The sequence below is a fragment of the Anolis carolinensis genome, chromosome 6 (genome assembly GCF_035594765.1).
Source record: "Anolis carolinensis isolate JA03-04 chromosome 6, rAnoCar3.1.pri, whole genome shotgun sequence".
Lineage (NCBI taxonomy): Eukaryota > Metazoa > Chordata > Lepidosauria > Squamata > Dactyloidae > Anolis > Anolis carolinensis.
In genome coordinates, this window is record NC_085846.1 from 43,100,522 (window position 1) to 43,115,250 (window position 14,729).

General features: G+C 40.4%; 1 protein-coding gene across 2 annotated transcripts in view; it reads right to left on the minus strand.

Moving 5' to 3' along the window:
- The window catches only part of btc (betacellulin), a 58,200-nt gene that overhangs the window by 33,300 nt on the left and 10,171 nt on the right, over positions 1-14,729 (minus strand). The window contains exon 1 of one of the 2 annotated variants that reach the window (XM_008113084.3): positions 2,999-3,229. The exons of the other annotated variant lie outside the window; for it this stretch is intronic. Coding sequence (XP_008111291.1) covers positions 2,999-3,044 — 46 coding nt within the window. The 5' untranslated portion in view covers positions 3,045-3,229. Of the gene's footprint in view, positions 1-2,998; positions 3,230-14,729 lie in introns of those variants that run through there. 2 annotated transcript variants of the gene reach the window in all.

The following is a 14,729-nucleotide window of genomic DNA, read 5'->3' on the forward strand; positions in this document are numbered from 1 at the left end:
TAATATAAGATTATAAATGGGTTATATAGCTGTGTGGAAGGGCCTTGAGTCTACACTGCCATATAATCCAGTGCAAATTAGATAATCTGTGGAAGAAGTCTAAGTGAGGCCTAAACCTGCCTGTCCCCTAACTGAAACCTGGCTGTCCCTTGGTTGCTAGGCAACCAAGTGGGCAGAGATTAGCCCTCTAAACTGGCAGCAATTGGATAAAAAAAATTATTGCTCTCCCTCTAATTAGGACTTTATTTTTCTTTTCTTTTTGTTGTATCAACCTTGAGGCGTGGATGATGGGTTGTGTTGTCAAATTTTGAGGTTGGGGGGCCTGTACTTTTGTTGTTTTGTGAATTGCCGTGATGCCATCACTCTTTTATATATATAGATAGATAGAAGATTGTTTTTGTAGTAAATGATGCAATGTTTTTGTGCTAAATTCGTAAATACAGTAATTACTACATAACATTACTGTGTATTGAACGGCTTTTTCTGTCAATTTCTTGTAAAACATGATGTTTTGGTGTTTAATTTGTAATATCATAATGTAATTTTATGTTTAATAGGCTTTTTTCTTAATCCCTCCTTATTATCCAAGATTTTCTCATACCCAATGTTCTGCCAGCCCGTTCATCTTGGATAAGTGAGACTCTACTATATATATATGAATGTCTCCAACCCAAGGAAGGGGCGGGGTCACTAAATCAGGAGGGGCTGGAGGAAGGGAGAACATAACCAAACACGAATATTGTATAGATGTTAGGAAGTATGGTTTCAGTTCATGCATACATACATGCATATAGATTTGTTTCACTGTTTTTATGAATATGTACATTAAAAATAGTTAAAGGTAAAGGGTAAAGGTTTCCCCCTGACATTAAGTCTAGTCATGTCCGACTCTGGGGGTTGGTGCTCATCTCCATTTCTAAGCTGAAGAGCCGCCGTTGTCCGTAGACACCTCCAAAGTCATGTGGCCAGCATGACTGCATGGGGCGCTGTTACCTTCCCACTGGAGCGGTACCTATTGATCTACTCACATTTGCATGTTTTCGAACTGCTAGGTTGGCAGAAGCTGTGGCTAACCACACTCCAGGCCACACTCCATTCTCAAAGCCTTGCTCAAATAGCCAAATTTTTAGCTCCTTCCTGAAAATTAACAGGGTGGGCGCTCATCTAATTTCCTTGGGAAGAGCACTCCAGAGCACTTTCAAGAAGGCCCTCTCCCTCATCCCCACCAACCTCTCTTATAGCCATGGCAGCTAAACTGGCCTGAAACTGGAGTAATTCCACAATATAGGTTCACCCTTCATGGATGTTTTATTTTTACGTCCCCATTGTCTTGGAAAAGACATGTTTTGTGTATTTACAAATAATATTTTCTGAGCATTGCCAGGCCGGGCTTTAGCATAGCGGGTTAACCACCAGCTGCAGAAAAGGTTAACAGTTCAGGCCCAGATCGGGTGAGTTCCCGGCCATCAGCCCAGCTTCTGCTCACTTAGCTGATCGAAAACAGCAATGTGAGTAGATACATAGGTACTGCATTATGCAGGGAGGTAATAAAAGGCACCCATAAGGACATGCCAACGGTTCAACTACAGACAACAGAGCTCCTCAGCATGGAGCAACAGCACCTTTCCGTGGCCGGCATCGGGCACAGCCTCCAGATGCTGGAGATGGAAAGAGATGGGAAAAGCTTATACAGTAGAGTCTTGCTAATCCAAGACTAGCTTATCCAAGGTTCTGGATTATCCAAGGCATTTTTGTAGTCAATGTTTTCAATATACCATATTTTAGTGCTAAATTTGTAAATACAGTAATTACAATATAACATTACTGCGTACTGAACTACTTTTTCTGTCAAATTTGTTGTATAACATGATGTTTGGGTGCTTAATTTGTAAAATCATAACCCAATTTGATGTTTAATAGGCTTTTTCTTAATCCCTCCTTACTATCCAGGATATTCACTTATCCAAGGTTCTACTGGCCTGTTTAGCTTGGATAAGTGAGACTCTACTGTACCTTTTGTATGTATTGTCTGTCTTTGTCAATTGTATAATGGCATTGACTGTTTGCCGTATATGTTCTGTAAACCCTTGGGGAGATAGAGCGGAATAGAAATAAAGTATATTATTATTAACAGCAGGAGCTCAACCCGCTCCCCGGATTCGAACAGCCAACCTTTCGGTCAGCAAGTTCAGTAGCTCAGCAGTTTAACCTACTGCGCCACCAGGGGGCGGGTGTACATAGTGTTACATGGTGTAATCATTATTATTATTATTATATGAGGAGCGGCATAAAGAGCTGGGCATGTTTAGCCTGCAGAAGAGAAGGCTGAGAGGAGACATGATAAGAGCCACATATAAATAGGTGAGGGGAAGTCATAGGGAGGAGGGAGAAAGCTTGATTTCTGTTGCCCTGGAGACTAGGATGCGGAACAATGGCTTCAAAGTACAGGAAAGGAGATTCCACCTGAACATCAGGAAGAACTTCCTCACTGTGAGAGCTGTTAAGCAGTGGAACTCTCTGCCCCCGGACTGTGGTGGAGGTTCCTTCTTTGGAGGCTTTTAAGCAGAGGCTGGATGGCCATCTGTCGGGGGTGCTTTGAATGCAATTTCCTGCTTCTTGGCCCCCTCATTGGTTGAACTAGATGGCCCATGAGGTCTCTTCCAATTCTATTATTCTATTATTCTATGTGGCTAAGTTTCTGCAGCAAAAAAGTCAATATTTTGAAGGCACACCTGTTCTGGGTTTCTGCATTGGAAAGGTGAGGAGGTAATAGTAGTAGTACTAAAAGAAAGTATTAGATGGCAACGTTTTTCTCCCTCTGGACCTTTTAGAATAAAGACCTGGAGCAGAAGCTACACCTGCTGTTTGCCAGGGAGGAAGCTGAGAAAATGCTCCTTCCACTCACCCCACTTTCCCTCTGGCCTGCCAAGGAGATGTTCCCCATCGAAGACCCCCAACCCAACCAGGTGCATCCCTCAATGATCCCCTTGAACCTCACCTAGGAGCAGCAAAGGACCGCAGCCCAGCCACACCGCAGGATCCATCCCAGTCCGCAGGGAAAGAGCCCGAAGAGCAGGGAAAGGAGGGCGGAGCCGCAAAGGCGGGTGCCGCCTCCTCCTCTTCCTCCCACCCGCAGGTCCTGGCTTCGGAGAGAAAGGAAACGCGGGGAGAAAGGGGCTCCTCGCCCTTGCAAAGCCAGCTGAGAGTGAAGCGGGCGCTTCTTCTCCAGGCGGGGCTTTTATGGTGCAGACGCACCTTGGGTTGCGCAAACACCTGTGGAACGCCTGGTGTTTTTCCACCTTTTCCCTCTGCCTCCTCTTACTCCCACCTGTTGCCACGCATTAAAAACAACTGGAGGAGGATCTTCCCTCCTCCCCTATGAAAGTGGGGCATAAATCAATACAATAATATTAACATAATACCAATACTATCAAGTACAAGCAAGGAGGAAGCTAAAAAGGATTTCAATCAGGAAAATGGAATGTGGGAAATTGTAATGCAAAAAGACACAAAATTAATAAAATTACTCTATCAACAATTATTAATCTGGGTAACAGAAAAAGAACAAATTAAGGAATGTATGATCAAATGGGCAAAAGATGTAGGACATAATTTAAATCTGGATCTTTGGGAAGAGATTTGGAGAGAAAAAAATACACGGCAGCAACTGATATTAGAGAAAATTGGTACAAGATGCAATACTGCTGGTATTACACCGCGGAAAGGCTAGCAAAATTTAATTTTTTTTAAAAAAAAACTCCAAAACATGTTGGAAATGTGAGAAAAAAACAGGAACTTTCTTCCACCAATGGTGGAAATGCCCAAAAATTAAAGAATTTTGGAAGTCAGCACACAAAATAATGCAAAAAATGTTAGGAATCAAATTTAAATTAAAACCAGAAACATACTTATTAGGATTCACAACTACAACATTAAACAAAAATGAAGATAGAATATTATCTCATATTAGCGCAGCAGCAAGATTTACTTTAGAAAGAAACGGAAAAAGGAAGAAGTCCCAAATGTTAAAGATTGGCTGATTAAAATAATAGATATTATGCACATGGATATACTGACACAAAAGAGAAGAGAAGGGAAGAATAAAACAGATTGGACGAAAGTTGTAAACTTCTTAAGAGAAAGAAGAATGAACTTCATGATAGATCTGTCTTGCATATAAAAACAAAAAGATGGAGGTTAGAATAAATGAAAGAAACTGTCGAAGAAAACGAAAGAAAAGTCTTCAAAGCATGGATGGGAAGTCAAAGCACCACTCTCCCCTTTTTTTTACTTTTTTCTCCTCTTATTTCATATATATATATATATATATATATATATATATACACACACACACACACACACACATATATATATACACACATACATACATACACACACACACATACTGTTTTTTAATTCTATTTTTATTTTTCTCTCTCTGTCCCTCCTTCACTTACTCTCTTTTTCTACTATTCTCCACTATCTAGTCTATTCCCCCACTTTCGATGTATTCTTATCCTTAACAAATAAATAAAAACTATATTGCAAAAAATAATAATAATATTAACATAATAACCCCTTAAACCCCCTTTAAAGAAGGCTCGGTTCCCATGTTAGGAACAAACTAGATTCTGTAGGTGTGTCCTTAAGCTGAATTTGCATGTAAGTAGGAACAGGTACAGTTTTAAAGTGTAACTCCCTATATAAATATCAATATGGGACCTTATCACATTAGGAAATACTCCGTTCCTGATTAGACTGTTTGAGAATGATTTTGAACAGGTCCCATCACATAACATTATTACTATTATTATTATTATTTTCATGTCAGGAACAACTTGAGAAACTGCAAGTCGCTTCTGCTGTGAGAGAATTCGCCGTCTTCAAGGACATTGCCGAGGGGACGCCTGGATGTTTGATGTTTTTACCATCCTTGTGGAGGCTTCTTTCATGTCCCCGCATGGAGCTGGAGCTGACAGAGGGAGCTCATCCACACTCTCTCTGGGTTGGATTCGAACTGGCAACCTTCAGGTCAGCAACCGAACCTTCAAGTCATCACTCCTGCTGGCACAAGGCCTTAACCCACTGTGCCACCGGGGACTCCTATTATTATTATTATTATTATTATTATTATTATTGTATTTCTTAGTACACCGCTTGATCTCCCCTGAAAGGGACTCAAAGCGGCTTAACATAAAAGCATTGGCATAACAATTAAAAATATACAAATATACAAACATTAAAACAGGATTAAATATAACCAATATTTTAAAAATCCCAATTTAAAAACCATTAAAACACATTCAAAAGTAGTATTCCTGTCAGTATTCCATCAGAATCCATCTGCAAAGCATCACAGAAATTGATTGTTTGCAGGCAGGATTCTAATAGTGTTTTTTTGAAATACAAGGGCTTCTTCTGTAGCTGAAGCACTGTTTTTGTGTGTGATTGAAAGATCTGTATATATCCCATCAGCAATAATACTTTTAAAAAGATCATAGGGCCCTTCCAGACAGGCCCTATATCCCAGGATTTGATCCCAGATTTTCTGTGTATCCCAGATTCTCTGGCAGTGCGGATTCATATAATCCGGTTTAAAACAGAAAACCTGGGATAAGGTCCTGGGATATAAGACCTGTGTGGAAGAGCACATAGAGTGATTTGGGGGTGTTTTGAATGGATTGGGAGGATCCAGTTTTCCGTGGTGTGATGAGTCAAAGCGCAGTAGTTTCAAATCATAAGAAACGTAATTAATAATCAGGTGTGATGAGAGTATGCATCCTGTCTCAATACAGTATGCTTCCAGTCCTAAAAAATATGGGATGCATATTGATATGAAGGGATTGTATTCCAATGCAATGAGATCCTAAGGGTATGGACCTTATCACACTGGGATATATCAGAGTGCATCCCATACATTTTTAGGACTGAATGCAAATGTCATGTGATGGGACTCGTTCGAAATCCATTTCAAACAGTCTCAGAAACAAGCGTGTTTCCTAATGTGTCAAGGTCCACTGTCTGAGCCCCTATTCAGAAGATTCACTTCATTTTCTGTATTTTAAAAGTAACTAGCCAAATATACACAGCGATACTTTGACTGAAGAGTTTCATTTGTTCCGTGATCGAGCTCTTACCTCAAAACACTCCTATCTCAAAGTGAATTTTCCCATTGAAATGCTATTAATCCACTCTGGCCACCCGAAAAAAACCCCAATTTTTTCTGGTATGTGTTTTTAAATAAGAAAATGTACTTTATAAATAACATTCACATGCAACAGTACAAAGCACCAAGTGAAGAGGCATAGAGCATCCTTTTCTTCATACTGTGCTCATTCCAGACTCTATCCCTCTCTTGGTCTCTCTCCTTCTCTCTCTTCATAAAGCCAAACATACCAGGAATAAAAACCACACAAAATAAACTAACCCAAAGTTCCTCAACTCGGACAAGAGCATGGGGCCCGGAGGCTGCTCCCTTGAAGCCCTAAAGCCCTGTACTCTTGTGCGAGCATTCCCTCTGCCTCTAGCTCTTAAAATACTGATCTTATGTCAGAGTAAAAACTGGGCCTAGCAACAGCTCTTAACTGAAATGATCTTAAGTCGGGATGGTCTTAAGCAGAGGTGTGTATGTGTGTAAGCTTTGAATGGCATAGGGGACGGTTAACACCCCTGTGGTGTTTGTTTTGCTGCCTGTGCCCCTGTTCAGGAGATTTCACTGCACTTTCTGTTCCTGTGAAAATGGGATTTTAAAACATTTGGCTTGTTGTGGAAACAAGGATTCGTGCTAAAGCTTCATTGGAGACACCTTTTCCCCATGATAACTGTTTCAGGAGTGAATTTCTCTTCCTAGGGGTAGATGTCTCTCACTTTCTGTTGTCTTGCCCCCAAATTTCAAGATTCTACAACTTTGATATTGCCATAGACTGAGCATTAAGCTGGCATACAGGGCTACAGCCCTCCACATATCTTAAAACACAGAGAAGTCAGATTGAAACACACATGAAAATCATTCAAAATAATAAAATATCAATTTAAAATGTATAATTTCAAATTGGCTGGGTAGGTATTTAATTCTTTTTTTTAAAAAAATCTGACAGTCCATTTAACTATTGGATTTCTTCCATAGTTTAGGGGCATTAGATGAAAAGGTCCTCTGGGTGACAGTTGCCAGTCAGGTTCTGGCAGATTGTATGGGAGAAGGTGATCCTGCAAGTAATCTGAACCCAAACCATGTTGGGCTTTGGAATGACCAAAACTTTGTACTTTTCCAGAAAAGTACAAAGAAGCCAGTGGAGTGATTTTAATATGCCAGTAAGTATTATATGTTCACTCCTAGATATTCTGGTAACCAATCCGGCCGCCATATTTTTAACTAATTGGAGTTTCTGAACTTGGTACAGAGGTAACCCAATGTACAGTGCATCGCAAAAGTCCAACCTTGAGGTGACAGACACATGCACCACCTTCTTTAGGTCCTCCAACTCTAGTTGGAGGCACAGCTAGCATATCAGCTAAAGCTAGTAGTATGCACTTCAGACCATTACATCTACCTGTGTTGATATTTGGGGGCATAAATGCAGAAGCATTCCCAAGTTGCAAACTTTCGGTGGGAGTATTCAGAACTGGTTGACACACCTCCAATTCCAGATTTGGACCCTTAATAGTAAATATACCTGTATCTTGTCTGGATTCACTGTTAATTTGGTTTTCTTTAGCCAACTCATTACCTCCCTGAAGTATTCATTCAGAAGAGACACACTATGCTTAACTCAAGATGTTTTTGATACAATGGCATAGTAAAATGGCATCCCCTATATGAGAGGTTCTTAATCTTCCTCATGCCGCAACCCTTTAATACAGTTCCTCATGTTGTGATGACCCCCAACCATAAAATTATTTTTGTTGCTACTTCATAATGTCATTTTGCCATTGTTATGAATCGTAATGTAAATATCTGATATGCAAGATGTATTTTTCATTCACTGGACCAAATTTGGAACAAATACCCAACACGCCCAAATATGAATACTGATGGGGTTGGGGGGAGATTGATTTTGTCATTTGGGAGTTGTAGTTGTTGGGATTTCTAGTTCACCTACAATCAAAGAGCATTCTGAACTCCACCAACAATGGAATTGAACCAAACTTGGCACACAGAACTCCCATGACCAACAGAAAATACTGGAAAGGTTTGGTGGGCATTGACCTTAAGATTTGGTGTTGTAGTTCATCTACATCCAGCTTTCTCTGCTAAAGGGGTTCCTAAGACCATCAGAAATATGTGTTTTCTGGTGGTCTTTGGTGACCCCTCTGACACCCCCCTCGTGACTCCCCCCAAAAGTCCTGGCCCCCAGATTGAGAAAGGCTACCTTACATAAAATGGTGAACAACTCAAATGACTCTTAGAAAGAGACAGAGGATCTGTGAGATTGTGAAAGACTACAGCAGGGTATACTAGCTTAGTGCTCAGCATATGGCAAAATCTAGCTTTTAGAACCCTGGAATTTGGAAATGTTTAAAATGTGGGTAAGGAGAACAGGCTGTCTTAATCAATGGTCTCCTAGGTAAATACTAACCAGGTCTGACCCTACTTAGGTTCCAAGATCAGGATCTAAGGCTTTTAAGGAAATGTGCTACTGTGGTTGCTTACACTATGTAAAATAATTTTTGTTCTTGGGTTATAAATGTCATTTCCTAATTGGTTCTATCATAAAAACATGGGAAAATTATTAAACTGGAAAAACTTTTGCGGGACATCCTACAGCACATTTTGCCATAGCCTTTCAATGAATATCTCCTAGACTCTCGACCAATTCAACATAATTTTTGACAGCCACAAAAATGAAGTTTCTGAAATATAACAACTACTTTCGAAGTAAATACCACACATTGTAACAGGAAATAACACTTTCAGGACAGGAACAGGAATTTTTTCAAATTTTGTTACATAGCATTATTGCTAAGATGTCATCTTGGAACTAGCGTATGTACATCTACTTATGCTATTTCTTTTTTGCAGCGTTACACCGGTGGAAAGGCAACACCCCACAGTCGGAGATTATCAAAGGTATACTTAATGAGACAGTACTCTAATATTCTTCCATCTCATTCCCCAGAACTCCCCAGATCGATTATTTTATGCTAATTCAGCTATTATGACATAGGAGTGAAACTGACTCACAATTGTAAGTTCATCATTACATTTCTTACGTAATTTCAAAACTTGGAGTCACTCCAACAAACAATAATAACAATCCTAGGCTTGTCTGACTGACATAATTGAAAAGTGAGTTTGTGTTGTTGGCTTCCCTTGCTACACCAAATAGATATAACTTGTCAAAAATTGTCAAGTCACTAAACATAAGATCCAATTAGGGAAGAAAAAAGAAAGATTTAGCTGACAATTTGCCATTGTTTCTCTACAGCTGCAATAATAACCAAATTTTTTAAACCATTAATATTTCTAAGCAAGGAAAGCAGCCAATATGAAGCACTTGAAAAATAGGGTGGAACTTTCAGTATGATCCCACCTTTCCACCCACTGAAGCCAGCAATGAAAATAATATACAACTTCTACAGTGGGGGGAACATTTACCAAGCAAAACTATTTTAATCCCCGTACCTAGAAGGGCTAAGCGCTCTGGACAAATTTGAGTAAACAAATTCTAGTCTCCAATATGTGGAGGGGGTTTTTTTTTTCACTCTAAATGCCTTTCCACACATTATGTAGTGTTAGGAAATGCAGAGGTAATTAGTACTTAATTTTCCTTATTAATAAATATGTATACAAAACAGATACACAGCAAAATTGGCATGCAATGTCCAAACATCCAAACCTCTGCATGTTGCTCAGTTGAAGCACCAGTCTGGTCGCTTTCACACTTCCCTTTGTCCCAGGATCTGATCCCAGATTATCTGATTTAAACTGGATTATATCAGTCCCCACTGCCAGATCTGGGATAAGCAGATAATCTGGGATCAGATCCTGGGATATAGAGGCAGTGTGAAGGGGCCTCAGTCATTTCTCATCATTGGCTATACTGGCTAAAACCAATAGGAATTTTAGCACAGTTTGCCCACCTCTGCTTATCAGTTTCAAATATCTACTTAAAATGTCTTAGGTTACACTTAAATATGCATGAAATGTTGCTGCTCTTGCAAAACACTTGATATGAGCAAACAAGTAGACTGGATGGAATCAGTTTCATTTGAGCCCAAGCTTCTGTTCACATTGATTAATATCTAAGAGTGCATCTGCAATCATGGGAGTTGTAGTTTGTGGACGCACCAGCATTATGGATCTTGTAAAACTAGAGTTCCCATGATTCCATAGCATTGAGCCATGGCAGTTAAAATGGTGTTGGGCTGCATTAATTCTACAGTTTAGATGCACCCTAAGACTGGCATATAATAACATAAGATTAGCCATCACAATAATAATAATAATAATAATAATAATAATAATAATAATAATAATAACAACAACAACAACAACAACAACAACAACGGTGTGGTTTTCTGGCATTGTATATTTCTGCCACTTCTGTGACTGTTCATTTGTATTTTGATTCTGTAGCCCACTTGTCAATGGATGTCCAGAATCGGCAGCATTCACCACAGTCCTTTTTATCCTGGGCGATGACCGAGCCAGTATAGACTTCGTTTTGCTTTGATTCTCCATAATGCTAATGGGTTAGGTGCTCTTAGTTCTGCTCCTCAGCTGAGGCCTCTCTGGCTTGGTTGGACCTGCCGGTAGTTACACTACCGCCAGCACAGCTCTCAGCATCCTTGGAACAGTTAAACCCCCACCACCACCACCACCACCACCACCATGACAAGGTGGCACCTATGGGGGGGGAGGGGGGGAGAGACCTGGCTATGGCTCACAAATGGGACAGTGAAGAAGGAGACAGAAGGCCTGATCCTTGCAGCCCAGGAGCAAGCCATCAGAACAAATGAAATTAAAGCCAAGATCGAAAAATCAGCCGATGACCCAAAATGCAGTCTGTGTAAGGAAGCTGATGAAACCATTGATCATATCCTCAGCTGCTGTAAGAAAATCGCACAGACAGACTACAAACAGCTATGTGGCCCAAATGATTCATTGGAACTTATGCCTCAAGTAAAGAACTGGTAGGATCACAAACCTGCAAAGGTAATGGAAAATGAACATGCAAAGATACTGTGGGACTTCCAAATCCAGACTGACAAAGTTCTGGAACACAACACAACAGACCTCACAGTTGTGGAAAAGAAAAAGGTTTGGATCATTGATGTCGCCATACCAGGTGACAGTCGCATTGACGAAAAACAACAGGAAAAACTCACCTCAAGATTGAACTTCAAAGACTCTGGCAGAATCCAGTACAGGTGGTCCCGGTGGTGATCGGCACATTGGGTACCGTGCCAAAAGATCTCAGCCGGCATTTGGAAACAATAGACATTGACAAAATTACAATCTGCCAACTGCAAAAGGCCACCCTACTGGGATCTGCGCGCATCATCCAAAAATCCATCACACAGTCCTAGACACTTGGGAAGTGTTCGACTTGTGATTTTGTGATACGAAATCCAACGTATCTATCTTGCTTGCTGTGTCATACAATGTTGTTGTGTCAATAATAATAAAAAACAACTTTATTTCTTTTCCTTCCTATCTCCCCAAAGGGACTCAGGGCTGATTCCAACAAACAACGGCATACATTCAATGCCTTCGAAAAACAGAAAATATTGACATATAGTCACAATCCTTAACTATGCAGTATAACAGCAATCGTCATGATATAAAGCCATGTTATAAGTTGGAAGAAACAGAGCACGAAGTCAGATAACAGAAGTGCTGTTTCACTGCAAGCACCTCAGTCTACCAGAGGTGCTTTCCCATAAAATATAGGCAAACATAACTTCTATTTCCTTGGAATGTTTTTTTTCTTCATCTCTAATTAATGTGGGTAGTCAAAAGAACCCTGTTTTTCCAAGCTTCAACTTCGATATAAATACTGGGTGTGCACAACTCTGGGTATCTGAAGCAACACTATTTGGTCTTGAAGTGTGAGAGCGCCTCATCCCACACACCCACTGTCGTTTTCCACCACACTTGCCATCACGTCATGAGGTGTGGCACCATAAAGTATATGCAGCTGACTCTGAGAAAACGCACCAGCCCAAAAATGTGCCAGAGCTGTCAGAAGCACTACACCCAATGGAAAGCTATACCAATAATTGCAAAGGCAGGATTCAGCTGGCATGAACAAGACTAATCAAGCTGACAGGTATGAAATAGCAATGCTGAAAAGCTCTTGAGTATTTGGAATTCAGCATCACACTGAGCCCCATTCTGTAAATACCATTTTCATTGCATAATAGTCACACTTTCCCCCTTTTCTGCCTTCAAAAAAAGGAGGTGCAACTATTACGTGATGAAATACAGTAGATAACTCTATGTAACAAAATCTGAACAATTTTCTGTAATTGTTTTTAAAGTGTTATTCCCTATTTAATTATGTGGTGCTTACTGAGAGCATAGCTAAAGAGGAGTCTAAGGAGCTCTATTCAAAAATCTATTTTCAGGTTTTCAGCTCCTTACGAAACAAGAGGTGAGTGGGAGCTTGCCTAATCTCTCTAGGGAGGGCATTCCAGAGCCGGAGGGGGGGGCACCATTGAGAAGGCCCTCTCCCTCGTCCCCACCAACCGTGCCTAAGACAATAAGTTTCTATAGAGAAACAGTATAGTCAAAATTCAGCTCAACTGATATAGGATGCAGCCATGGGTTTGGTCAAGCAAAGATGACTCCTCTAGAGCAGTGGTGAACATCTCCAAGGTGGGAGCAAAAGATGGGTGAGGCATCTCATCATACTACAATAGAATCTCACCTATCCAACATAAACGGGCCGGCAGAACATTGTATAAGTGAAATGTTGAATAATAAGGAATTAAAGAAAAGCCTATTAAATGTCAAATTATGTTATGATTTTACAAATTAAGCACCAAAACATAATTTTTTACAACAAATCAACAGAAAAATCAGTTCAATACACAGTAACGTTATGTAGTAATTACTGTATTTACGAATTTAGCACCAAAACATCCCAATGTATTGAAAACATTGACTACAAAAACACTGGCTACTAACCAATTGACTACAAATAAGGATAGAATTGCATAAAATGAACTTAGAAGTTAAATCTGTAAAAATTCAGTCCTTGCTGCTTAGAGAAACAGCTGTGGATCCGGGCAGGAGGCAGACTGCATTGGATAATCCAGAACATTGGATAAATGAAGGTTGGATAAACGAGACTCTGCTGCATGTAAAAATATAGCCTGCGTATGTTTGTCCACACATAACTTGGAAAAGCAGTCGGTCGATCAACTTGAAATTTTGACACAACATGGCATACCAATACATGCGTGTTTTAATGAGTTTAGGGGAGGGAAAACCACGGATGATGGGATATACAGTACTTTCAATCACTTCACTTCCCACAGACCACTGCAACGAGCAACAATGACAGATCAGGACCAAACCTGGCATGCAGACCCCCCATGCACCACTTTACATCCTGGTGTGGTTAGGGGAGGACAAACCACGGATGATGGGATTTGCAGTACCTTCACCCAAATCAGACCACAGCAACCCCCACTACTGATGGACCTGGACCATATTTGGCACACAGACACCTCATTACCCACTTCACGTCCTGGTGCTGATAGGAGGATGGACTATAAATTATGGGATTTGGAGTACCTTCACCCGATTCAGCTCTAACTTCAACAGACTACTGAGACCCACACAAATGACGGACCTAGACAAAAATTGGCACACAGACTCCCCATGACAAACAGAAAATACTGGAGAAGTTTGGGGAATACTGACATTGATTGGTGGGAGTTATAGTTCACCTGCATCCAGATAAACTGTGATCCCCACCGACAGTGGACTGGGACTAAACTTGGTGCAGATAATCCCCATGACCAACTGAACATAGTGCTGTAGTTTGTGGGCATTAACCTAGATTATGAGAATTGTAGTTCACCCTAATCCCAGAGTGCACTAAACCCAGCCGACAACAGATCTGGACCAAACCTGGCACACAGACCCTACATGGCCAACTCTACATATACGCAGGAGTTGGGGGTGATTGCCCTGGGAATCCTACTCATTCTGACCAACATGGCATTCGAGTTCACACAACTACAACTTCCAATACGCCTTGCAATTGCAATGGCTTTCAATAAAGTGCAGGGGCAATCTTTGCAAGTGTGCGGTTTGAGATTAGAGAACAATTGCTTCTCTCACGGGCAATTATACGTCACATGCACCAGAGTCAGTTAACTATCTGATCTTACTGTTTCTACAGAAAAAAGACAAACCAAAAATGTAGTCAATCCACCAGCTATACAATAAAAAAAGATTTTTTTAGTAAAAACCACTTTTTCATTCCTTACCATTCGCTCCACATGGACACAGCAACGCAAGGCAGGGTATTGTATTGAATGATATGTTTTCTGGGTGAATCAGTGTTCACTGCAATACTTTTATTTACTTTCACATTTATTTCATATCATACTGAGTCACTGTGAAGCATGGCCAGGTTTAGCTAGTATAAATATAATATTAAAGAAACAATTCAACCATTTATATTAAAATAATTTAAAATACTCAAATATATTAAAACTTTATACACACTTTAAAGTCCCAACCACACCTCAACATCCTGTGGAATCCTGGG